At 47.4% G+C, this 27774-nt stretch overlaps 2 protein-coding genes across 2 annotated transcripts in view; both read left to right on the top strand.

Annotated features, from left to right (window-relative positions):
- Positions 1–6071, top strand: part of prdm1b (PR domain containing 1b, with ZNF domain) — a gene marked incomplete at its 5' end in the record, with an annotated part of 14173 nt that extends 8102 nt beyond the window's left edge. Inside the window, 3 exons of the mRNA XM_079749335.1 lie at positions 1311–2320; positions 2735–2863; positions 4080–6071. Of these exons, the coding sequence (XP_079605461.1) occupies positions 1311–2320; positions 2735–2863; positions 4080–4682 (1742 nt within the window). The 3' untranslated portion in view covers positions 4683–6071. The remainder of the gene's footprint in view (positions 1–1310; positions 2321–2734; positions 2864–4079) is intronic.
- A 3824-nt stretch (positions 6072–9895) lies between these two features.
- Positions 9896–27774, top strand: part of crybg2 (crystallin beta-gamma domain containing 2) — a 51770-nt gene continuing 33891 nt past the window's right edge. The window contains exons 1-4 of the mRNA XM_079749578.1: positions 9896–10220; positions 17994–18099; positions 23193–23351; positions 23865–27175. Coding sequence (XP_079605704.1) covers positions 10036–10220; positions 17994–18099; positions 23193–23351; positions 23865–27175 — 3761 coding nt within the window. The 5' untranslated portion in view covers positions 9896–10035. The remainder of the gene's footprint in view (positions 10221–17993; positions 18100–23192; positions 23352–23864; positions 27176–27774) is intronic.

The raw sequence follows: 27774 nt of genomic DNA, 5'->3' as shown, positions 1-27774 counted from the left end.
AAACTGAAAATCTGTATTTACAATATCCAATACAGTAGGAAATACATTTACAGAGATATGACAGTGATTATGATTATGATTGTTCAAGGATGCACCAAGGTAGACGTTGGGGGTTCAAACCGTCTGACCACTACAATACTAGACCATCCCATTGTTTATTGGATGTATGTATTGACTATAGCCTACCACACATGGGGTAGGCCCCTTTCAAACACAACGCAACACCGAAACATCCAGACATCAATCGGTGTCGCGAATAAGGATACACGAGAAGCAAGGCAAAAAGGAAACTAAAAGACCGTGAACGTGCGTTCTCGCTCTGGGACTTGAAAGACGAGCAGAGGAATGCTGCTGTCAGAGAGGTGGCTTTGTTCTCGGCATTGTTCCTCTTCAAACAGATCTGAGATCACTTTGGCCAAGATTAGATCTCATCCTTGTAATTGTTTTCATTATTTCCACGTTATTACGAAAGGATACGTATGCAGGACACAGGCCTACATGGCAATGTAAAACAGTCACGCAGACACACTCTCTTACTCGACCTCTCACTCAGTCACACGTGCACTCACAAACACACAATTATGTGACAAACGCGGGGGACAAACGTTGCTTGTGTATACAGGCAACAATGGGCTATTAGCAGGAAACCGAATCGGTCCCAAATTTGAATGACTCACATCACGACTGCACGATAACCGGGCGAGCAGGGTGACTCAACGTCTTCGGACTCATGTGTGTTATTGCTTTATTAGCTTAAGCCTCACTTGTTTACAACAGGTGACTAAGCTCATTGTCCCCACGAGACACGAGACCTTGTAGTCTCTAGGAAAACCGATCCTTTGAGTGTTTTGGCGCAGAGTCACTGAGGGGAAAATAAACAGGTCAGTGCCTTGTAGGTAAATGTCACATGGTGTACAGAGAAGGCTAATTAACTAAAATCTTAAATGACTCAAATTCCGGCTCGGCAACGGATGGCACAAGATGTGTGGAGAGATGAACGCCCACAAGCCCATTCCAACCCACACGTACACAAACGTACACGCCCACACACACCTACACACACACACAAACACACTTGTCCATGGAACCAAAGCTATCTCGGCTGAGACAAATCGAAACCCGTCTCCTGTCAAGTCATTCAAAAACTGAAACCACTTACCATAAATGGGAGGGGAGGGGGGAGTTGGAGAGTCAGGGTGTGTGTGTGTGTGTGTGTGTGTGTGTGTGTGTGTGTGTGTGTGTGTGTGTGTGTGTGTTTGGGGGATTTTGTGCATTTTTACTTAGTATTCCTCTCCCTCTCTCCCTCCCAGAACATTCAGAAGTTGAGAGTAAGCCGGCTCCCCAGCACCTCCTCCCCCAGCGACCCTGGCTCCTCCGAGGGCCGCAGGAGCACATGAAGGTGGAGGACGAGGAGGAGGACGAAGAGGAGAACATCGACGTGGAGGTGCTGGAGAGAGACACGCCTCCGGACACGCCCGAGGGCTACGTGATGGACTTCAGCGCCAAGGCCGAGAGGAAGGAGGAGAAGGTGGAGGAGATGGAGGAGGAGGAGCAGAGGACCTCCCCCCGAAGCCCCGCGCAACAAAACGGACAGTCGGCCCTGAACTCGCCGCCTCCCTCCCCTCACTCCTTCTACCACGGCCGCCTCCCCTCCACCCACCCGCACCTCCCGCAGCGAGACCTCCACCTCCACGGGCTCTACGGCCACAAGGAGGTGCCCTCCTACCCCTTCTACCCCCAGCGTCCGCCGCCCCACATGCAGCTCCTCCCCCCCTTCAACCCCCTCCGCTTCCCCCCGATGCCCCCCCCGCCCGGCGTCTTCCTCCCCGCCTCGCTCTACCCCGCCCCCCTCCCCCGGCGGGACGCCCCCCAGCCCGGCTCCTACCTCCTGGGGAACGACGGCCTGCCCTACTTCCCCCCGGGGCCTCCCCCTCACCACCCCCAGCAGCCCTACCTCTCCCACCCCCACCCGGCCCTCCACGGCGGCCTGAAGGAGCGCGCCGCCAACATGTGCCCCCCCAGCGGCGCTCCCGCCACGCCGGAGCTCTCCCCGGCGCCGCCGGGGACGGAGGTGGACTCGGGCCGCGCCGGAGACGAGGGCCTGTACCCCAGCCCCCAGCCCTCCCCCTCGGGCTGCGAGGAGGCCGTGAACCTCAGCCTCCGGGCGGCGGCGGCGGCGGCCGCAAAGAGCGGCCGCCCGGCGGCACGCAGCGGCCCCGGGTACAAGGCCCTGCCCTACCCCCTGAGCAAGCAGAACGGCAAGATCAAGTACGAGTGCAACGTCTGCCTCAAGACATTCGGGCAGCTATCCAACCTCAAGGTGAGGGGAGGTGTTGACTGGGTGGGTTTGTTTAGAATCGGGGGGGAGGGTCGGGGGTTGGTTATTTGAACATGGACACTGATGGCAGCTGCAGTGTTGTGTTTTAACGTGAGCTGGACCAGCTAAGGTGCTCAGACGCCATGTCCCTGATGTAAGCTCTAAGCTAATATTGATTCAGTCGTTCGGTCAATATTTGGCACCGGTCGGACTAACTCTCCTTAAGTATCGATTTTTGAAGAGGTTGAAACTATTTCACGGTTAGTTCATTAATATTATGTATTAATGAGTAATACATTTCTAATGATAGGTTATTGGTATGATTAAACAGTGCTTTCCGTCGGTTAGCCACCGCCGCCGACCGCCGTTGTTACCGTGGCGCCCCAGTCTCACCCCCGTGTTTGTTCATGTTTGTAGGTTCACCTCCGCGTCCACAGCGGCGAGCGGCCCTTCCAGTGTGACCTGTGTAAGAAGAGCTTCACGCAGCTCGCACACCTCCAGAAACACAACCTCGTCCACACCGGAGAGAAGCCCCACGAGTGCCAGGTGAGAGACCCCGAAAACAACCAACCGTTTTCTGCGTTACTATCGTGACGGTTGTCAAAGATGATTGTTTGCTTGCCATTTTTAGATCAAAATAGATGGGTTTTCTTTGCCATAGTTCCCCAAAAGCCCACAAAAGATGTTGCCTTTATTGGCAGAGAAGGGGTTGAAAGATTGAAGTTATGACATAGGACATGGCAATCAAACCTGTGTTGTAAATGGTTTGATTGTGTCTTGCCACTAAAAGGTGTGTTGCCTTCATTGATAACACAAAAGTGGGTTGAGCCCGATTTAGAAGATGACTTGCATTTAATAATAATAATCACAAATGCGCCATGAAGGAGCAGCTCAGGGATAGCCTTCAGGCAGACTGAGGATGTGGGACATGGCTCTAGACTATCTCGCCCCCGATCTTCTCTTTGAGGTCAAAGATCTGATGCTGATGTGTGTTAGTCAGAGACGGGAAGAGCGGGAGAGAGAGAGACGGGGGGGGGGGGGGGTGGGACACAGAGACACAGACAGAGAGGGGTTGGTCTAAAGGTGTGTCTGCCGACCGACAGCGGGTCTGGCTGGTTGCACTTTGGCAATAGGGAGCACGTCAGAGCCCATAAAACACACGCCGACGCACAATGTACACAAACACGCACAAACCCGTCACAGGAAGCATGGAGCCATAGTGAGGCGCCGCGAGACAGAAAGTAAAGGTTCACAACAACATACCTGTGAGATAACACGTCGCCAACGGAGATAACACACTCAGCCGCCCGTGAGGAACGCGTTGGTTTCCAGAGCAGACCTAAACATGTGATTTAGGTGTGACCGCCACTTATGGCACACGTCCAGGTGGGCGGGGCCTCCTGCTAAAGAAAACAGGGCGCCTTTCTGTGGTGGTGTCACGTCACTGATGCCCAACGGTGGTTCCCTCGGTCTGGACAAAGACACCCAGATGTTGTCCCTGCGCCGATCAGATTAGATTTCATTCGCGTTCATTCGTGGGACCGCCCTCATCTTAAACTCCCCCCTCCAATCCCTTTGCCCTTACCTAATCCTTACCCAGTCCTTGCTTAACCCGAACCCAACACCAACTGTAATGACTGAAACCCAACCCTCACGCTAATCCAGCAAAAAAAAAAACAACAACAACAAGCCACCCAACGTCACCAACAACTCACCCCACACCACCCCTAACCCTTCGGTGTCTCCGTGTTCCTCCGTCCAGGTGTGTCACAAGCGCTTCAGCAGCACCAGCAACCTGAAGACCCACCTGCGCCTCCACTCGGGGGAGAAGCCCTTCCAGTGCAAGCTGTGCGGGATCAAGTTCACGCAGTACATCCACCTGAAGCTGCACCGCCGGCTGCACACAGGCCATCAGCGGCCCCACCGCTGCTCCCACTGTGCTGTGGCCTACTTCCACCGCTTCTCCCTGCGGCTGCACCAGCGCGCCTGCTGTCAGGCCCAGGGCAGCCCGGCCAGCGCCTTCGTCAGGGACATGGTGGAGCGCTTCGACGCCAGCCAGGAGGCGGAGGCCCTGCCCGAGGGGGCGTCGGCCTCACAGGTGGAGGAGGCGGCCGAGCGGTGGATGGCTTGCGGCTTGGAGAGCGTCGAGGGAAAGGAGGACCGCAAGGGGGCCGGCGGGCTGCTGGAGGCGCTGAGCCAGGCCATCAACGGCCCGCCCCCGAGGGCGGTGCTCCAATCGGGGGCCGCCGCCGCCGCCGCCGCCGCCGCCGCCGCCACGCATCACAGCCCGCAGCTGACCAATCAGGCGAGGGCAAGCGTGGTGCATCTCTACAAGCAGCCCGCAGTGAAGACCGAGGCGCAGTAGGGACGTTGGTTGGACTTGGGTCGGGAGGTCGAGGGAGGGATGTTAAGGGCCGGAGACGTTGACGTTCTGTTGGCCGCTTGACGCAAAACAAAAGCAAAGAAAATGAACAAGAGGGGTTGCCAAACACGAGGCGTCCTTTGTCTTGATTGGTGGACAGGGGAAGGGTTCAGTCCAATGAGCACAGCACCAAAGGAAGAGCCTTCCCAAGACTGAACTGGTGTGTTCATCCATTGCACTTACATGCTTCCTGCTCTACCAGGTCCGGGAGTAAAGAGAGGAAGTGTGTCTTTTTATGTAGCTGTGAAGTACCTTCAACTGTTTTTACTCAGGTAGACGTGTGTTTCGCTTTTACTGATTGTTTTTTTAACTTATTATTATTTGTATGTCTTGGACTTTGAATCGTGTATATTTATTTAGTGAAGGGAGTGTGTTGTGCCCTGTTAGTGTGTTCCTCTTTTATCAATGTCAACATCTCCCAAGGATGTGAGATGTCCTAGAAAAGAAAACGAAAGCCAAATGTTCCTCATAATATTGAGCCAAAAATGATTCACTGGTTCTACCTGTGATAGGGCTTTACGTGAATGCTCATCTGTTATTTTCTGTTTGTTTCTTACATGTTCTGTTGGAGTGTGCCTGACTTAGTGTGGGTAAATTATGTACGTTTGTCTTTCTATATTGTATTTGTTATTTATTGAATCCAAAACTGAACGGTATCTTGAAACCATACACCTATGTATGCAATTGCCAAAAACGAAATGATATTAATTAAAAATAAAACCTAAAGTCCCTAAAAATCAAAGATAACACAGCACGAGACAAGCGTGAACTGGATATAATATTTACAGAACACAACCATTTAACCAAAGTCTAGAAAACCTACAAGAATCATATCAATTACAGTTTATCCCAGCCTTTCACACTCTATACTATACCAACTGAATACAATTTGTCTTGAAGACAAACAAATGTGATTTACTATGAGCGTTGTTTTAAAGTCTACTAGTCTCTCTATGACCCATTGATATTCTGTAACCATCATGCTTATCCAAATGCTGAACCTACTTGAAGCCAAACCCAAATATCCTTTCCATTCCACACCTTCAGAATTGAACTGCTGTATATGACACACTCAGGCTCTCTGGAAAGTTCCTTTCTGTAACGGAGTTACAGAATAGGACCAAGTGTTAATCATATTCCACTGCTGGTTGGCAGTGCATTTGTTTCTTCATGTAGATAGTTTATTTTGTTATGATATATTTGTACAGCATGTTTGTGTATTTCGATTATTTTTGGATTCAGATGCTGATAATTTATATGTGAGAGACTATTTTGATGATACTTTTATATTGACGATATGTAGCCGTAAATTAAAAATATTTTCATTCTCTACATTGGATGTTTGTGTCTTTCTCTGAAAACATGTTTTGTTTGCCTTCATAGCCAGGTATTACACTTCTGACACATTGATCTTGTGCTATAAATTACAATTATTTATCTGTAATACACCAAAGATATATCTTACAATGCCTCTCTCTATCTCCATATCTCACTCTTTCTCTTTCCCCCTCTCTCTTTCCTTCTCTCTCTTTCCCTCTCTCTCTCTTTCCTTCTCTCTCTTTCCTTCTCCCTCTCTTTCCCTCTCTCGTTCCTTCTCTCTCTTTCCCTCTCTCTCTTTCCTTCTCCCTCTCTTTCCTTCCCTCTCTCTTTCCTTCTCTCTCTCTTTCCCTCTCTCTCTTTCCTTCTCCCTCTCTTTCCCTCTCTCTTTCCTTCTCTCTCCCTTTCCTTCTCTCTCCCTTTCCTTCTCTCTCTTTCCCTCTCTCTCTTTCCCTCTCTCTTTCCTTCTCTCTCTCTTTCCTTCTCTCTTTCCTTCTTTTTCTTTCTCCCTCACTTACCTTCTCTCTCTTTCTCTCTCTTTCCTTCTCGTGTGACCGGCTGAATCTGCGTTGTGTATTTTTCTTGAACAAAGACGTGACCCAGGATCTCAGTCCAGAATCGGGAAATCCGACGTCCATTTATTGTTTGCCGCTGAAGACAAATATAAAACAACAGCTTCCTTTCAGAAAGGGCCCTTAAACAATCCTCTAACTCCTCTTCCTAAGAGAATCAGAACAAAAGGGCTAAATACAACTTTATCACAAAAAGGTTTGAAATAAAAGAAATAAAAGACATACCTGAAGACAAATATAAAACAACAGCTTCCTATCAGAAAGTGCCCTTAAACAATCCTCCAACTCCTATACAAAGCACGCCGAGGGGGAGGGGTACTAGCATGATTACACAAAGGTGAGGTGCATGCTAGCATATCGTAATAAAATATAACTTTCTCCAAAACACTGAATCTATGCATTGATATTTACATGACACTTCCATCAAACAACGTATAGTCAAAATAATTAATATAAAGAATGGTAAATTATAAGATGGTTAAAGATTTGATCACAAAATGGGGGGAAATAAATGCACACACCTCTTCCCAAAAGAATCAGAACAAAAGGGAAGAGGGCAGGGGGGACAGGAAACTTATGGGGTTCTCAGAAATGTGGGCAGGAGTACAGAAGGAGGTGGAGCTAAATTAAAGAACAAAATCAAATACAAAGGTGCACATAAGGCAGCTGGAAAGCTAAACTTCAAGTAATAAAACTGTAAAAGGCAATTTTGTTTAATTATAACTAAAGGGATATTACACCCTGTTACACTCGCACCCTGTCTTTCTCTCTCTCTCTCGCTCTTTCTCTCTCTCTCTCTCTCTCTCTCTCTCTCTCTCTCTCTCTCTTTTTATGCATAGATTTACATACTGTAGTTGTAACTATAGTAGGTAGTTATACACATATGAACAAAATTGTATCCATCAGTTTATTCATCCACTACGTACATCGTAACTATCCAGACATGACCAGGTTTGAGTCAGGCTTCTCAGATTGTGCTGACAACAACCATTGAAGTCTAAAGGCATATAGGCCAAATATAGACACACGTGTGGACCTCAGCTCCCTCAGAGCTAACTCTTCGGTCTTGCGCCACGACGGAGATATGAGTTTCGGTCACACCAAACAAGGGTTTGGTATAGAGAACCCAGCCACGACCTTATCCCCTCCTCCTACTTCTGGTAACCGGGTATTAGAAAGCCCCGTGTGGGGAGCCCGGCCCCTAGATGGACGACTGCTTCTGGCTCATCGTCTTTTCCTAGAAAATGTAGGAAGTGATACGTTTGTCAGCGAAAAAGGCCTGAGCAGGCGACTACACTTCTGACCGGGGACAGCAGAAGAAGAAACACGTCGGTTGAGGACCGGGAAACGTTGCGTCTTCGTTCCAGAAAGCGTTTTCTTTCGGTTCATCGCTCAGTTAAAGGTGGTTTGACACCATTTTGACCTATGGTTCAGTAGGCCCACCTGCGACCAAAACGTAGTGATATTTCTCGCGTGAGCGGCTTGCCTTTCTTCAAACTTGAACTTCCTCTTTGTTTGGTTGGCTGGGCAGGTGGTTAGTTGGGTTGTTTGCCTTGCTGGTTGGTTGGTTGATCCACTAGGCGGTTGGGTGGGTCTGTTGGCTTGTAGTGTGGACTCAAGTGGACTGACTGTTGCTCTGTTGGTCATTCGTCGATAAGAAGGGTCGTAAATCAGCAGCCATTGAGTCTGTTTCTATTTCCTCCCAAACACCTGACTCATTTAAACGCAAACTCATTACATACTTACAGAACACATTAAGGTATCCATTGTAAAACCTTAAGATTAGCATTTCTTGGATGCCACTCGGTTTAAATGTGACGATGACTCATGTGGTCGACATCTTTGGAAACACTTACAGGCCTTCCTCACTTCTTTGCTCAAGAAGACGGCACAAATGACCCCTAATAAAAATATACCTGCAATAAAAATAAACTTTAAGTGATTATTTATATTAGAGTGGTAAATATATGAATGTAAACAGGTACTTTTCTCCATTTGGCCACTGGCGCCACAGAGGTAATAAACTTGAATTAAGGAGTGTTTGTGTAACATGCTTGATGCAGAGTAAGATAGCACTAGCTATTTCTAAATAAAATAATTGGAGCTAAACTGAGCTACGATTGATCACAAATGCATACATAGCCTACCACGAACCGTACCTTGTATAAACGTGACTGGAGGCTAATAGCCTGCAATCTTCAAATCGACTCGGCCATTGAAAACAGTACTTGTGCTCTGCAGTTGCAACTGCTGTAGTGTGGCGCCCTCTTGCGTCGGATTGGTAGATTACCTACTTGTTATACTGGATATTATGATGATTGAATTAAGAAGGATGTGTCATTTTAATGTCTTTATGATTAAGTATTATTAATTATTTCTGATAAGATAACGGGTCCACAAAAAAATATTATTATTATTATTATTTCCAGTCACACTATTATGAGTTGTTGTGGTCGAGATAAGAGAAGGTGACCTCAATTTCTTATCGCGGGGCCACACGTTATTTGGATTCGCGATAGTGGCAAGGTATTTTCCTATGCGTTAGTTTATATTGTACTTTGAGTGTATGTGTTCTGATTAAATGACTTAATATGTATATAACACCAATATCACTGCATATAGTCATAAAAAATGATGGTCCATAGGAGCGTTATGACGAAAGAAAGAGAAGGGGCGGGATATCCGAGTAGCCATCATGGTTTGACTTGGGAGAGAAAGGGATAGACTTTCGATTGAGGGATCATAGTCATACTCAAGGGCGTAGGAACCGGGGGGGACGGAGGGGACTTGTCCCCTCCAATATCGGAGACAGGCGCATTTGTCCCACCTAAAAATTATACCGGATCTGTCAGGTTTCCGATATGTGTCCCCCCCAATGTTAAACTCATTCCTACGCCCCTGGTCATACTCGTTACCTATTTTTGATATTAATTTCAATTCTTTGTAAAAATTTGTCGTCAAAAGTCCAGATATATCCTCCTTTGTTCATTTCTATTCTTGCCATGTTCTTGTTCTTCCCGCCAAGGGACTTACAACTGTCCCTGGCCTACACGGCTTCATATGGAACCGGAACTTTGCTCAAGGTAGACCGGGATAACGTTACACTATCCTCTCCGCCTCCGATCGGGACGAGAACCGGTGGGCGTGTCGTTTTCATTGTTTTGCCACACCTGTGTGGCGCTGTGCGTGCGTAATGCCGTGCGTGACGCGCAGAGAATGTAGCGGGGAAAGAAACTCCAAACACCTGTCAACAGGTATCAACAGCCCTCCATCGAGCGTGCGCGTCGCCCCTGCATGGATCTAACCCCCGGCGAGAGGAAGCGGAACGCTCTGCTGTGTGCACGGTTGCCTCGGTGGACTCTTGACAGTTGTTTTATTTTAGTCATTTGTTTTGCTAGGCTGGTATTATGGCCAAACAATCTTCAACCAAGAAGTCATTGAAAAGTTTGTTCTCCAGGAGTGAAGCCCACCACAAGGAACCGGTGGAGAAAGAAGAGAAGAGCAATGGAGGGGAGAAGAAAAAGTTCAAACTGTTTAAATTCAGTCTTAAGTCCAGAAATAACGCGGCTCTGGATAAGACGGCGGATGCCAGGTACTGTGCATGCTTTTAAATGACGTAGCGTTAAGGCGATGCAAACGTGACCGAGCGAGGCAATGTGGTACCGGATGTGTCTGGTGTTTTATTATCTACAGCTAGACAGTTAATAGTCGTTTTATATCTGTAACTTAAAGACGCACAATCCGCGAATTGCAGAACCAACACCCTTTTATTTATAATTATGGACGCATAAAAATGGAAACAAATGTGTGCACTAATTTATCTCCAATGTTCAAAGACCAAAGGAAATTGATTGATATTACAACATTCCCGTGGCAGTATGGACAAACACAAATGAACAAAGTCTAATTATGTATATTCAAATTCATTAAATGACATTGAATTGGCTTGAGGGATGCAACGGTTTTCTGTGTTCCTCCCCCGTTGGCCTCATTTATTCATTCTGAAACAGCTGAAACCCCTGTTGCTATGCAAGCCAAGCCGCAGTGGAACATTAACAATGAATGTACATATCACCAAGTTTCAATGGACACAAACATGGTGTACAACATGTGGATTTCGGCGTCCTAAACACAAGAAAAAGTGGTGTCAGCCCAACCGTTACACAAACTGTTAGACGGTCTGTTTATGAAGTGGGTTGTCCCTGTCTTGAAATAATTGAGTGAGTCCATTGCAATGTCATGCTGAACGATGGAGTTGATCATATTAACAGACCTTAACTAAATTCTTACCATTGTCCCCCCACCACCAACATTTCCTGCAATGCATGATGGATATTTGTTTAAGCATTAAAAGCAGACGTTTATAGCTGGTACTGAACACACTGAGCTAAACAACCTTCGCCTTGTAGTATACAGTGGCGTGTTTGTGGTTTGTGTTGACACAAGGATTATAGATCCGGTGTGCTTAAAAAGTCTGGCAGCTCTTGAGGTCATGTGATGGGCAAAAGGTCGTCAGACCCTCTCTGGTTGGCTCCTGGGGTGGTGTGGGGGTTGCCAAAGGCATGATAACATGGGTAACAGTGTCATCCCATCCAATGTACTGTAGTGTGATGTCTTTTTGGTGTATATCCATGTTTTGTAAGAGTCTCATCACACGTGACGTGACTCATGTTCCCATGGAGATGTATGTTGTAGTTTGAAGAGAAAGCCTGGACGCGGATTGTAACCGCATGATGGCCGTAGTTTGATTTGACAAAATATTTTTATTTTTAGTTGCAATATATTGGACTTTGAACACAAACTTCTTTGCGCCTCGCTCCTTATAATGATACCTATGTGTCGAGCTGTTTTTGTGCCTTCGACCCAAACAACATTTAGTGCATATAAATATTCAATTCATTCTCATAACCATGTCGAAAATGTTTTAAAATCCTTATTTATAATGTTCCTCAGTGCAGTATCCCCCTTTTCAGTCTTCAAATATACTATTGAGCAGATGAAACAGACTGGGCATGTACATTTTAGAAAAGTATATATTTTCTTTAATGTCTTTTCTGGCCATCCTCCGACCTACTTTGGGCCCTGCTGGGACCCACTTATGGGTCGCGACCCACAGATTGGACACCACTGGCCTGTACAGGGCAGAATCCCCTTGGGTGTACTGTAGTCCATATTAACCACAAACAACTGGAATCTTCTAACATAACACACAGTAGTAGTACTACCTTGAAGGCCTGAGGAGCTGTCAGTAGTTGTGTCAGAGATGTGGCAGCCAGAAACATATTCAAGCATTTCATTTTGTTGCTTATTCATAACTTTTACGATACTTGTCTCTTGATCTTAGAGTATTCGGAGAGAAACGTGATAAAAAGAACATTATGTACACACATTCCAAAAGATATTGAATTATTGTGTCTTGTTAAAGTTCCATATTGATACAAGCACTGGCTTGTTACACTTGAAGCAAAACTCTCATTAAACTTCAATATGTGAGCCTTGGGAACTGACCTAGTATGAGCGTTCAGCATATCCATGATTTTTACACGCTTACGTGACTGGATGTGATCTGGATAATTAGTCACTTGTCCTGAATGTCGTTTTACCCTTAAAATACTGGTCCATTATGGTCGCAATGGCAATGAGCAAACCAAGATGGCCACCTGGGGATTTAGGCCCGTTCATTGTTGTGTACAGAATTGCTCGTCAGTTGACCTGTGTGCACTTTGTTGTTTCTAGCAGGTCGGTTAAATTTAGATTGTGGCAAACTTTTCTTTGCATTTACCGAATCCAACTATGCCCCTGGCCATGTAAAACGATCAACAATAATGATCCAATTTCTGGTGATCTGATTCCCAGAGCTGCTCTGAACTCTGTCCAGTTGTTGTTTTCTTAGCTTGTGCTAGGAAAGCTTGAGCTAAGAGATCTTGAGCTACAAATGATTTACTTGCTCCAATAGTGATTTGTATTGTTGTTATGAGCGTCACATCTAGGACTATTTGGGTAACAGGATGCCAATGAACACGCGGAAATGTCCGCATTTTTTGCTTTATTTGTTTTGTAACGCTTAATTCCATTTCTTCTATATCTGAGTGATATTTGCGAGCCTGCATCGCCAGAGCAAGGCTAGACTCTCAGTTCATTTTGGAATTTCCAAAGAGTATTGGCAACGTACGCAGAAACAAAACACCTCTGGACGCAATTGGATAGACCGACAACCAATTAAAGCAAAGGCACGTGCGACATCAGCGGAAGCCATCTTGGTTGTTAATAGCACTAATTGTGCTATTGTTGTTAATGGCACTCCTCTGTATAGTTGTGGCATCAAACCCGCCCCCATATTAGATACACTGCTGTCACTGCTGGCCCGACCAAGCCAGGTCTGCTGGAAATGGGTATGAGAGGGGAGGGGGGCCAAAGTTCAAGTTCTTCATTCAGTCAAATGCACAACAAACATGCAGCAGCAATCATCTCACTTGAGGCGGCAACAGCAGAAGGAAAATGCATGCAAAATGTGAGTGGGTGTGGTGCTTTTCAAAACCATCATCGGAATGTCCCTGAAGGTCATTATGGGACAGTTCCTGAAGGTCGGCTTAAGACAACACCCCATTTCTGTGTCTTAAAGCCAAGTCATACCTCTGCCTTGTCTAGGTGGCTCTCCAGCCAGTGGTTCCCTTCATGATATCTGCAAGAGAAATAGTCCTAAACCTAGCAGAAGGTGTAGCAGAAAAGGTGAACGCACGCCCAGGCGTGTAGTGAGTGACTTTACTGGAGAGGTGGATACCACCTACGACCCACCTTGCATTATAATTTGGCCGTAAAGCATAGACTTTTGCCTTAATCTTTAACCTTTTAAAATTGGCTACCATGTGACTCTAAAGGGCGTGTTTTACTGTACCGACAGTGATATATTGTTTCTCTTTCATCTCACAAATAGAATAGAATAGAATCTTTAATTGCCACACAACAAAATTGGTGGTATTTTGTGTAGCTCAGTCCGGTGGGGGTGGGGAGAGAGGGGAATAATAGCGGGAGGGGATAAAGTCAAATAAATAAATTAGTAGAGTTGCAAATCTTCAGGAGTTCAGGAGTCTATTTGGTGAAGGGTAGAAGCTGTTGTTGAAGCTTGTCGTTCAAGTCTTCATAAATATTTAATGAAATTATTGTAACTCGTTTGGATAAAAGCGTCTGCTAAATGACCTAAATGTAAAATGAAACGTAAATGAACATATTCAGGCTCCCTACAAATGTACTCCCGCTTCTGCTCTCGTTGACACAAAAACTAGTCTCCTGAGCGACCTTTTGACCTTTCATAAAACTGGTCCCCAATAAAGGTGCAACTTACTAGACAGGGAAGCCCCGTCCCAATCTGCCGGCGATTTGAGTCCGCCCTGCACAAGGGTCTGGATCATAGCAATACATTTCTGTCTGCTTCCGATAAGTTTTTTGCGGGAGCCAATCACCAAGCTGGCTTTTCCCCCTGGCGCGCTATTGGCTGGTTTAACACAATGACAATAGGGAAGCGACAGCAACCAGCCAATCGTGTACAGAGTCAGTTGAACTAGGCCCGTTGATCACACCTCTTGTGCTGAAGAAAATGACGGCAGCTTCCCCAGACCAACGTGCAATCTACGATTGAGCTACGATTGAGCTAGTCTGGCAATAGCCAGATTGCTAGTCTGGCAATAGCCAGACTAGCAATTTCCCTGAGTTGGGTTGGGATTATAAGTGGCCACATTGTAACCACCATGTCAACATCACCTTTTTTACCTGAGCTGCTGAACAGGTGTAGTGACGACAAAACCTGTTCTTCATGCATATTTGACTCATCACCGTCTTTGTCTCCCGCTCTCTCGGTCCAATTTAAAGTCATTCGCAAACCGTTTCGAAGGGAGATCAGCGTAAAGGTCGCACTTTAGAAGTCAAGGATGCCTTTTAGAGGACTGTAGCCTTTGCCAGTGAATTGTGTAACCTGTTGCGTTTGGTTATTTCTTGTACGTTATGCGTGAACTGGTTGGTCTGATATGTGGTTACCCGAGGAAACCTGTGGTCCACAACAGGTGATAACTTCCAAACTGATGGTAATGGTTGAATTGTAAGCATGTTACCTAAATTAATTGATTGTGTGAGAGGGAGGTACATTGGTGAATGTATTGACAGGCACAATCTGAACCTCTTTCCAGCAGTTATAGGTTATATTATTATATGGTCGTATGCACCTCAGAGTCAATACTTGTACTGAAAGTGCTCTTTACATATATTTGTTTGGCCCTTTATGTATAGAGGTTGGGTGTTTATTCCGCAGCAGAAAGGTTGAGGGTTTGAACCCCAATGTCGCGCAGCCTAAGCTGCAAGAATCCTTGTGAAAGATACCTAAACCTCTATCTGCTCCTTTGTGGCCTCCATCTGAATTCACTGTCTGTCACTTTGGATAAATGTGCCTGCTTCATGTGTACAGAGTGAAGGGGTAGACTGTGTGGACATTGGGGTCCCGAACCAATAACCTGTTCCTCTGGGAGTCAAAAGCCCCAATGAATACCCTAGACTATCCCACCTCTCTGTGGTAGCTTTCTCTTCAGACAAAGCACCCACACATTACCTTTTAGCAATTGACTTGAAACCTAACGATAGCAGCTGCTGTCCTCGCGTGACTTTTACTAGCCTTCACGTTCCCTCTTCTCCCTCCTAGCCCTCAGGAGCTGTGCAGCGTCTGGCCTCAAACGGATTCTAGCATGTGGACAGATTTATGGGACCCATACCAAAGGTTGTTATAATACTTCTGGCGCTAGGGAAACTTGCTTACGCTTGGCTTTCGTGGGAATCAACGGTGTCTCTGTTTTTTAATTGGAGCCAACTTTGTCATTTATGATATGCAAGTGCAATACAATCAAATGCATAAAAAACACAGCCTACTGCAAACTAGCATAAAGTGCAAAAGTGTATGAAGAATATTGAATACTATTGACTGAGTTTTTTACTATAACTAGTCAAAGTTCAGCTGCAGGAGTGTAAAACTTTAGTCAAACCTGGGATTCTGTGTTGACTCAAATTGTGGATGCTTTCTATCATTTACAACCATCCCTACTCCGAATGTGGGAGCTACAGGCAGAGCTACACTGCTGATTTAATACTGTAACTGCCTTCCTAAGGCTGAATGATTATTGATTGGCTCGCTCAGTCCTCTAGTGTTCACCAACACAAGAGGGGATGTGAAGTGACGTCAAGTCGGCGGAATCTTGTTCTAGATCTAACCGACGCAGAGACCTCGAAACATTGCGCGTTCAACCAAAGTGTGTCACACCGACGCAGTGTAACGTCAACTGCACATGCGCCAAACATACCGGGAAGCAACCAAAGTTTGGATTCCCACCTGTTGTCCTAAACTGCATGGATTCCCCATCTTTTCTCCAACCCCATTTCCTGTCCCTCTTCACTCAGCAAAACAGCCAATATAGTATGAACAAATAACAAAAAATATGTAGGTTTTTTAACTGAGCGCTATATAAATATAACATTCAAATGTATCTCTTGTTAAACGACAGGGTTTCTGATTACCTGTTTAGTACGATCAGGGTTCTAGGACCATAAACAGCTAGAGCTTTATCTCACTGTTGCACAGACAATTAGCTGCAAATTTGCTTTCATTACTTGAAACCCATTCCCTCAAACCACAGTTATAATGTCTATAAAATCTCTAATCCAAAAGGAAACTGGAAAATAGTATAGACGTGTAATGTAAAGGATTTTCACGCACACGACCCACACACACACGACCCACACATACCTGCCCAAGACCGAACTTGTCTCAGAGACCCTCGCAACCTCCCTACTGCCAACCTACTGCATGCTTAAAATGCCTGTCTGTTAGGATGACAGGAAAACGCCCTAGATAAGGGTGTGTGTGTGTGTGTGTGTGTGTCAGACCGACAGAAATGACAGAGGTTGTTTGTGTGACATTACAACTATGCTAGGTGTGTTGTTGTTTATCAAAGGTTGATTTATCTCTACACCTGGGTGCCAACTTCCACCTGTCACTTTTGGGCAGCTTTCCTAAATGGCCATTGATGGCTCATCAACATTCCACCAGTTGACACAATAGATGCACTTTAAAGGATGTCTGCTATTGTTGGCTAATGCCTTATCGTTGTGGGCTGATTGTTGAATTGGACATTACAGATTGTATAACCATTTAATTTGTCCTGAACTGTTTTGCTTGTTGCGCTGTGTTGGGAGGTTGTCCGGTATTGTTAGCACAGCACACGGACACTTGCTACAGTCAAGGACTATAAACACAAGCGGCCTCCCTCATTTGGCTATCTCCTTGTTTGGCTATCTCTACGGTCCATGATACCTGGGCCAAAGCAGGTGGGGGGGGGTGTTTGACGAGCAGCAGTCACGCGCCACTCCCGTGTGAAGAGCAGGTGGTTCGTCTTGACAGTTGATTGCTAATAACATCCGTTTGTGTTGACTTTAAGGAGCGCATGTTTGACTTTGCATTTAAACTGTGCCTCAGTCAAAACAACAGGCCCCGTGTGCTCTGAGGTGTGACTGTCCGTGGATGAGTTGCGTTTTTTGGTACACAGTCATTTAGCGTTTCCTGTGGCAGGTGTTATGCCAAAGTAGGCGAAGGTTGATCTATCTATCATACAGACATGGCGTTACGTAATTCTCTTTGTATTAAAAACAACAAATTAAGCAAAGGAGGTTCAGTCACAGAACCCTGGTGAGAAATAAATATGAGGGCAGTTGTTTTTCCACTTTTCTATGGTTATGATTCCCCCTTGCCAATCTATGTCTCCGTTCCCAAACCCTATCTTTTTGGTCCATCTTTTTATTAATGGAAAAAGCAGCAGCCAAATACAACTGTTCTTTACTGTCAGAGCCAGATAAACTTGTTCTTATCCCTCTATTCTGACTCATGCACATATTTTATATAGTCAAGGCCCTACTTTTGTGCACTGTGCCCCGGGAAGGTTCAGTTGAGGAACACAGTGCCTCCTGGGTCAAAGGTCAGAGTGGAGCCCTCTGTCATAACCTACACTACACTAATCCGCTCCTAAATGGATCTGAACTCATGGCAACTCAATGGTATGAATGTAAACCATAACTCGCATTCACAGCCATGTCAATCATGCATATGCCCGCCAGCCCGTCGGGAGCAGTCAGGGTGAGGCGTCTCGCTCAGGGACGCCTCGACATTCAACTAGGAGGAGCCGGGGATCAAACTAGCAACCTTCCGGTGGCTATAACCTTAACCCTAACCCTAGGAAGGAAGAGGGCATACATCGTGGGCTGACATTTGTGGAGGATTTTGTACCGATACCGTTGATGCGAAGGTCTGTCTCGTTCCTCTCTTGTCCTCCTTCAGGTCCTCGGAGAGCTCGCTATTCCCAGACGGCGATGAGGTTTTCCTGGAGAGTCCGAGGTCCACCAGCAAGAGTTCAACTTTGTCCGCTACTGCACCGAGGTCAAAGGTCAGCTACAACCTTCCTGATGTCACTTTTTGGTGTGTGTGTGTGTGTGTGTGTGTGTGTGTGTGTGTGTGTGTGTGTTTGTGTCCCCTCTTGGTGCATCTACAAGAAGGGCTTTAGGACCCTGAGGGATCAGAGCCTGAGTGGCCTTCCTGGTCCCTGGGAAACCAACAGTGTCTCAAGCGCAGTATCCTCAATGCCTATGCTCCTATGAACACATGACACTCACTTCCCTCACACTAGTCGGCACACCCTCAACTATAGGGCTTGTAATAAACAATAATTTAAAGCTTTGGATAATCATTAAGTTTTCAGAGCAAATATTAAAACATGAAAAGAATAATAAACATCAGTTATAGGCTCTGCACTACACTCGGCAAAGTAAGAAAGTCACTCAAGTCAGTGAGACACTGACCTGTCTGTCTTTTCAGAAAGGTTGAAACAATTAATAATTTATGATGCAAAAATTTGCGTGTCTAGGTATAAACCATTTTATTATCAGTGACAGGAGACTAAAAGTGAACTTCCTCAATTCACTCATGCATTAATTTATTCATAAAGTAATTAGTCAGATAGGATAAGATGGGGAGTATTAATTTAAACGCGCACATCCAAACACAAATGCCCATGTATGCGTGTATCATAGGCGTCCTCACCATTTATTGTCCTAAGGACAATAAAAGCATTTGTTCATCAACTCGTTACCATACTGTGTATTAAGTTACACATAATTAGACACGTTTTCAAAACTAGTAGAACGATCTCTGCCTTTTTTACATTTCTTGAATTATTCTTTTATTTGCTGTTGAACCAGTCATGATTAAGGACCTTATGTACATAATGAAACTTGATACATGCAAGCCACACGCACACTCGGAAGAACAGCATCTCAGTTCTCTAATAGAAGGTGCTGTTGTGCCCTAAAGCACAAGAGATCTGAGCCAATAGCTGCGGGGGAATTGAAGTAATTGAAGTAAACGCAAAAATAGGTTCCAAATGGACCAAATGTGCTTTGATCCATCTCGTCTTTCTTGCTTATAACGCTTCCCTTTCCTGCATCTTAAATCAAATGTAGAGTGAGCGATATTGTAATGAACCCCATGAATGAACACCAGATGTAAAGGGGTGGCACTGGCTCAGGCGGTAGTGCGGGTTAGTTAGTAGTTGCTAGTTCGATCCCCGGCTCCTCCTAGCTGAGTGTCAAGGTGTCCCTGAGCGAGACACCTAACCCTCGCTGCTCCCGACAAGCTGGCTGTCGCCTTGAATGGCCGACATTGGCGTGTGTGTGTGTGTGTATGAAAGTAGCAGGTAGGGGTGAGGGCATCTTGCTCTAGGATGCCGAAGGGTAAAGGAGGACATTAGGTATGGACCCCAGAACCTTTCATCCTGGAGTCAAACACCCTAATCACTAAATTGCCTAGTGGCAGTTATACAAGACTCCATTATTATTGGTGATTGAATATTTATCAGACTTTATATTTAAGGTATTTATGTAATATATATTTGTGAAGATTAGGATAACTAGAGGGAACAAGTGTAGACATAGGCTACACAAACAGCTGTTTTATATTGTTGCAGCCTTGTGTTGGTGAAAGGGCTGATCCAACAGCTCATTGCATCACATTGTCAGAGAATGCACAACACTAATCCTGATTGATTTTTGGATTACTTTAAATGACACTCTCTGCATACGTCACAATACACACATACAGACAGACAGACACCCTAAGCCTCTCCAGTAAAAGTCTACGATGTTTATAGACTTTACATCAAACTGTATATTAAGTTAAACATAATTATACACATTTTCTAAACGAGTACAATGATCTCAGCATTTTATACATTTCTTGAATTATTGTTAAATTTCCTGTTGAAACCAGACATGATTAAGGATCTTGTTTAAATAAGGAAACATATATATATATTAAGACATGACATTATAAAGATATATTTTTAGATTAAAGTTTGTTTTTAGCATTACAAGTTAGAGAAATGGCAAAAGTAAAACGTAAGTGTTTTTCGTTTTTTATTCTAGAGACGATTACTAAACCTTTTGCAATCTACACCAAGCACAGGTAACCAAACATAAACACAATTTCTGTTCACTTTTAGAAACGTATATATCAGGGGCGATTCTAGGGTCAGAGCTTTAGAGGTGCTGAGCACTCAATGAGCCCCACTGCCACACCACCCACCCTTTTTTCACACAAAAACAAAAAATATTTCTATTGAAAAATAACTTCATAATTTTAACATTGGTTCAACTAACTCAAAAGATTTTTTTCTTTTTTTGGAGCCCTTTCCAGAACACCATCTTTATTGTGACAGTTCATACAGCCCCCTGTAACAAACATAAACCCCTCTTCACTCAGCTGGTTTTACTGACCGTTAACTCCATGTGCCTCCTTTTGTATCAATAGTCATTAGATTAGATTAGATTCAAATTTATTGTCATTGAACAAAGTAACAGGTACTTTTTTCATTTTCTTCCTTAAATATATACATTTCAAACCAAAAACTACAGAGTATGTTTTGGACATTATTTAACAATTTCAAAGACGAACAAATGTAATTTTTAGAATAACATTTCTTACTCCCAAGTTTTAGGGGTGCTGAGCCCCTTTTTAGGGGTGCTTCAGCGCCCCTAAAAATGGGCTAGCCTCGCCCCTGGTATATATGATATCTTGGAATCAGAGAATATTTTCTATTACTGGAGGAGTCAGATCGCTGTACATAAATGTGACCAATAGGGGGCGCCAGAGCACAGCGAATTTCTCATCGCAGCACTGCGTTACTTAAATCAATCAGTCAAACTTGTGCAAGAATGAACTGATTTTATTCTCTTTGCGCTGAACATGTATACAACTTCCTTGGCAAACGCCTATCAAGAGTAGAGATCAAATTCCTTATTTGATCTGTCACTTATCATACATATTTTATCAGTGATGATGGTGTATCATTGAAGCAGGAATGTTTGGAAATATTTGTTATCATGGGTGGAACACCATGATGAACGATGGATGGATGACAATGTTTAGAATTTCCATCCTCTTTTGTCTCCAAGGTTGACCGAAACACCCACACACGCACATTCATGCCACACATACACAACAGCATCTCAGCCCTCAGAATTTTCCGTGGTGTCTATCTGCCCTCAAGCAGAAAAGATCTGAGCCAATAACTGCGGGGGAAGCTATTGTCTCTGTCTTTCATGAGTCTTAAATTATGGTTCAATTTATTGATAATGTAATTAACCCTATATACCAGATGTAAAGGGCCTCAGGAGGTAGAGCGGGTTCAATGGCAACCGGAAGGTTGCTAGTTTGACCCCCGGCTCCTCCTAGCTGAGTGTCGAGGCGTCCCTGAGCGAGGCACCTCACCCTGACTGCCCCCGACGAGCTGGCGGGCGTTTCCGTGATTGACACGGCTGTGAATGCGAGTTATGTTTTACATTCATACCAGAGCTAGGTGCTCTGAGTTCAGATCCATCAAGGAGCAGGTAGGGGTAAGGGCATCTTGCTCTGGGATGCCGACAGGTAGAATGAGGGCATTGGGTCTGGACCCAAGAACCCTTAGTCCTTGAGTCAAACACCCTTACTGATACAGTTCCCTAGCTCATTCGGTGGCCGTTAAACAAGACTCCGTTACTGTTAATTCAATATTAATCAGACATTGTATTTATGCAGCAATATTAGTAAAGAATAAATTGGGACAACAACAGGGAACAAGTCCAGACAAGTAAACCAGTCCCTCCAGAAAAACGCGATTATGCGATCGCATAATTCAACACATAATCAGCCAAAGTCCGCAAATTCATGCGGGGCCGCATTTTTTCAAATATGCCGCACTTTCACCGCATAAATTGCCAATTTTCGGGCAAATATGCGGTGCTTGCAGGATTTCGTAATCCCCGCATTTTCGTTGCAAAAAAGTCACACATATCTTAGCAGAAAGTTGAAAAATGTTGCGTTTACTTCACACAAGAGCCATTTCCCCCTGTTGCCATTAGAACGTTATGAAGTGACGTAATTATGCGACGTGAACGTCATCGAAAAGCTGCATTTTCCGCAAGTTCCCGCAATATCATCGCATAAAATTGCATAAATATGCCGCATATTTCATCGCATTTTTTAAGAAAACGTGCCGCATAATCAAGGATTTTTGGCCGCAACAATCACAAAAAAACGCCGCATTTTTCTGGAGGGACTGGTAAACAAACACCATCACAAAAATCATTACTAACCCTATCTTTGATAGGGTTAGTAATGATTTTTGGATTAGTTTTAATGACACTCTCTGACACTCTCATTACATTGTGTGTGTGTGTGTGTGTGTGTGTGTGTGTGTGTGTGTGTGTGTGTGTGTGTGTGTGTGTGATGAGCAGGTGTTTTGGGGTGGAGTCATGGAATGAAGATGGGTGACCTTCCCTCTTTCCCATGAACCATCACAAAAGATACAGTAGATACAGAATCTGTATCTACAACCTTCTTGCTATTAGCAAGTTAAAAGAAGATGATGTGAATCTATTCCAAATAACTATTACAAAGTATTTATATTAGGAAACATATGCTGTTCACTCATAGTTAACTCATTCATTCATTGATGTGTATATATGAGAGAGAAAGAGACAGAGAGAGACATCATTATTAATATCTATTACACTGGACATTTGTTTGAAATCAATTCCAGGTTAATACAAACATGCACTTCAATTAATTAGTTTTATAGCACCTACCAAAATGTAGCAATAATAATAGTAATAATTCATTCGATTTATGTAGCACTTTTCTAAGTTCTCAAAGATGCTTTACACAGTGAACACAAAATAAAATAATTTAATAAGAATATATGTATTCATTAGAAGATAAAAAACGAGGAAGGGGAGAGAAGGGAAGGAGGTTATGTGGTGAAAGCAATCTTAAGAAGCTGGGTTTAAATGTAACGTGAAATAGGATAAAAATAGATAAAAATATTTAATCTCTCTGCTGTACCATCTCCTGTCTCCAGTGGCTGACTCTCTTTAAGTATTCCGACGTGAACCACCGAATTCCCATTTTCCTCCTCATCCTCCTCCTCCTCCTCCTCCTCCTCTCCAGGCCAAAGTCCTGAGCCGCTCCGATATGGACCTGAACAAGTCCAAGAAGTCTGGAGCCTTCAGCTTCACCCTCCGCAAGAAGAAGCGGGACAAGGCCCGGGAGGAGATGTCTAAGAGCTTGATCGGACTGCACGGCCCCTGGACCCAGGAGCGTGGCGAGGCAGGGCTATGTCCTAGCTATCTTTGTTGTGTACAGGGCAGGGGTTAACCTCACAATTGTGGGCCTAACCTTGGACTTAAACCCTCTGCTCCCCTGTATTTTATATTTACATTTAGAGCATTTAGCAGACGCTTTTATGCGAAGCGACTTACATAGGTACATTTGTCAGAAGAAATAGGAACAAAAATACATCGCTGTCGGTACACTAAGGATGTTCATAGAACCAAGTGCCAAGCACTTACTATCACTAGGTTAACCCATTCCCCCTATACAACAAAGGTAGCTAGGATAAGTTTCTACACAATGCAATGCGAAGTACTATTTTTAAGTGCCAGGGCGTACAAAATACAATAAGTGTCGGGGGGGGGGGGGGTAAGGTGGGAGGCTATGTATGTATTAGAGATATCTAGATATTACTTAATTGCTTTGTGAGGAAGCTGTTATTTATCCATTTATTCATGTGGGGATTGTAGTAAAGTTTACGGCCGGTTTGGTTTCTGTGTACGTTTGCAGCAACTGGACGCCAGCCAATGGGAGCTGGGCTCACGGCAGGGGGCCTCGTTCGCCATGTCCCAGCCGGAGCTGGACACGGCGGACACCTTCGACATCCCGCCGCCGCCCCCGGTGGCCCCCAGCCTCTTGGCCCCCAGCCTCTTGGCATCTCAGCGCTCCTCGTCTGAGGACTTCCTTAGCAGGAAGGACCCCCCGTCCTTCCGCGACCCCCCGGTCTTCCGAAACGGCCCCACGCTCCACGACAGCCACGGCCGCCTGCGCTCCCTGGAGACCCTGCTGGACAGCCCCGACGCCTTCGACGTGGACGGGGGGCTGGGCGAGGTGCCCCTCGCCACCATGCCCGAGTTGCTGCTGCTGACGGCGCCGTCCACGCCGGCCCCCTCCCAGCGGCGGCACGACCCCGGGAAGAACCAGGCCCAGCTCTCCCAGAATCCCGTCACCGCCCCCCCTGCGATCCCCCGGGGACCCCCCGCCGAGACACAAGCGCCTGTGTCCCCCCTCCCCTTCTCGAGGTCGACCCACCCTGTCCTCTCCCCGGTGGCTCTGATCCAAAGTCACAAGATCAACCCCGTCCTCCCCGTGGTCCGTCCCGCCGGCAGCTACTGGTCACGTGACTCCGCCCCTGCGCACGCAGCGCCAGAGCTGCCTCCGACAGCCGGCCTCAAGATGGACGCCGACGCCATTAAAACCCTCCTCGGCCGCTCTCGGATAAACCCGGTCCAAGCGAGCTCCCCCCTGCTCCAAGGCGCCGGCTCGGTTCCAGTTTTCCCGGAGGGATCCAGCGACCTCGTCGGCCCCTCGGCAGGCGACACCCCCCTGTCCGGGGAGACGTTCCAGTCGGTCTTCTCCCAGAGCTTCACCACCGAGGTGTTCTCCGCCATGCTAAATACGGGCGAGGCCTCAGATCACGTCGTGAGGGAGGACCCTCCCCCCCAGCCGCTGTCTCCCCCTCCTGCCCGCTACCAGGAGCGGTTTGACTCACCGCCGCGGGGCCACGGCGACAGGGGGTTCCCTAGAAGCCCCCCCGACCCGGTGGGTGTTCCTGAGCACAGACCGCCTGTCGTCGACGTGGTGCGCGATGTTGTGCCTGACACCCCGGTCCCATCGGCGAAACCAGTCTCCACGACAGACCGGGTCTCCACGACAGAACCAGTCTCTACAACAGACCCGGTCTTAACGACAGACCCGGTCTCCACCACAGACCCGGTCTCCACCACAGAACCGGTCTCCACCACAGACCCGGTCTCCACCGCAGAACCGCTCTTCACCACAGACCCGGTCTCCACCACAGAACCGGTCTCCACCACAGAACCGCTCTCCACCACAGACCAAGTCGACGAAGCCTTCTGCACCGCGACCGACAGCAACGACAGGGGCGCGGCCTCCACTTGCCAAGACCCCCTTACGGAAACGGAGCACAACCATCACATCCTCCGCACCCTTCGGTACGATTCCCTCCTCGCTCTGAGCCTCCACCACCGGACCGATCCCACGCCTCCCAGCCATGATCCCCAGCTGGAGAGGCCGTCCCACACGGGGACAACAACCTCCCCCACTGTCCATTCAGACCCCGAACCGGCCGGTCAGGACTCGGCACTCCGCCCAGGTCGCCTCTCACCGTCGGAGGGGAGCGCTCGCTATTCAGCCCTGAAACCCGAGGAGTTCGGCCCTGATGCAAACACTGAGGCTCCAGTGTCTCCGATGGAGCCGCCCGCCCCGCCCCACAGCAATCACCCAGGTTCCCCAGGGACGGCCGGCACACACACACAGGTCTCCCTTGTCCCGAAAAGACCAGAGTTTGTCACAGTCGGTGACAACGTCTTGACTAGTCCTGAACGCTCTCCTTCTCCACCGCCTGAAACAATGGCCGCCTTAAGTCAACAAGAGACAATAGGGGAAGTGGAGGAGGAGGAGAAGGAGGAAGCAGCATCAGCAGAAGAAGAAGAGCAGGAGGCCTTCTCAGCGGGGGCCGGAGAGCAGCCGGACGTCCGCTCCCCCGAGCCGGTGCTTCTCAGCGTGGGGTCCGACGGGAGCAGCGCCGTGGACGTGTTCTTCAGCGCCGAGGAGGACAACGCCACCGACAGCGAGCTGGACGACATGTCCACCCTGGGGGAGAGCGACGACCTCGGCGCCATGATGGAAGAGGGCAGCGTCTGGTCCGCAAGGGAAGACCTGTTCGCCACCCCCCTGGTCTCCCCCGGTCCCGACGGCCCGCCGGGAACAGTCGGCGCGTCGGGAGACGGGATGGCGCTCCCGAGCGACCGGATTGAAACATGGGGGAGGCGCCTGGAGTGGGGGAACACAGAGGAGCAACAGCAGGAGGCCTGGAGGACGGAGTCCCCTCCTTCTCCTCCCGTCTACTCCCCTGCTCCTCCTCTTCCTGAAGGCGAGCGGCAGGGGGGAGGAGGGACCGGGGGCACGGAGACTTGGAGGAGGAGGATAGACATGTGGGGAGAGAGGTCCGATAAACAGGGGGAGGTGGAGGCGAGGGCGGAGGCAGAGCCGCGCCCTGCCCTACCGGTCCGACAGGTGGAGGCGCCGATGGAATGTGAGCCAGCCCTGCCCTTTTCTCAGGTGTGCAGCCAGGTGGAGGAGGTGGAGGAGGAGGAGGAGGAGGAGGAGGAGGAGGGGGTGGAAGGGGAAAACCTGATGCCGCTCATTCTCCCGGTAACCGGAGAGCCGCCTGAAACCCCCTCCCAGGTCCCAGATCCCCTGGGGAGAGAGTACCTGCCGCACAGAGGCACCTGCAGGGCAGAGGCAAACACGCAACACCTCCACCCAGACGCACGCACCTTCGTCGACGTCAGCGCAGCAGCCCTCGACACAAGCACCCCAGTCCCTGCCGAGCGGAGGGCGACAGCGGAGGCCAGGGGGGGAGCCGTGTCCCCCGTCGAGGGGAGGGCAGACGTGCAGGAGGAGAGGTCAGAAAGGTCATCGCCCATCGGTTGTCGTGGCGACCCTGTTGACAGAGAGGCCGCAAAGACCCCCATCGCCCTCATCTACTACACACCACACACCGTGAACCTTGACGCCTCCACCTCCCTCCCCTCCTCCTCCTCCTCCTCCTCCTCCTCCTTAATCTTCGGCGGTGCCAATCCGTCACAAGTCAGCGAGCGCGTCACGGCAGATCAGATCGAGGGAACTAGGGCAGCGTCTCCGGTGGCTGATGCCGTCAGAGCTGCCAGCGACGCACCGGAGCAGACGCCAGGCAGCCAGGCAGACGCAGCGAGCCGCGGGCCAGGACTTGACGCTTCCACCGACGCCGGCGTCCACCTGCCCTCCTTCTCCGCACGGACCGGCGAACCACAGGGGTGAGTGAGGGGGAGGGGACGTGGCCGTGGTGTTGACACATGATTAGAGGGTTTTATTGCTGGACTGGGAAAGTAAGGGCGTTTCAAGTTTACATAAGAGGCTTTTGCCTGTGGGGCGACTGACAGGTAAGGCTGAGAACCACAGAAGCAAACAATTAAAAGTGGCGGCAAAGCAGGAAGGCTGCTGAAAAACAAAGTGAGTGCAATGTAGCGTTTTACAGACTGTGTGTGTGTGTGTGTGTGTGTGTGTCAGTGTGTGTGTGTGTCAGTGTGTGTGCTGATAGGGGAGAAGGCTGTGTTTGGTTTCTGGGGGTGCATGTGACTACATGTACGTCATGGGACGTACGTCGTTTTTTAATGGCTTTATCATAACGCTGACTCAAGAAGTTTCCATACTGACTGTGTGTGTGTGGGTGTGGGTGTGTGTTTGTGTGTGTTTGTTTGAGTGAAATGATTCCTTTAAGGTTTGCTATGCTGGGAATGTTGCTTCCTTTATTGACTTCTGATTGGTTTGTTCTGTTGAACCGGAGGAATGGAACCTTCCTCCCTTCCCTTCCTGGAACCGCATGTTGACGTTTGTCAATCAGATTTCTATTTGG

Source organism: Pollachius pollachius (assembly GCF_949987615.1).
Source record: "Pollachius pollachius genome assembly, chromosome: 13".
Classification (NCBI taxonomy): domain Eukaryota; kingdom Metazoa; phylum Chordata; class Actinopteri; order Gadiformes; family Gadidae; genus Pollachius; species Pollachius pollachius.
Note: the sequence above shows the minus strand (reverse complement) of the source record. Positions and strands in the feature narration are given on the sequence as shown.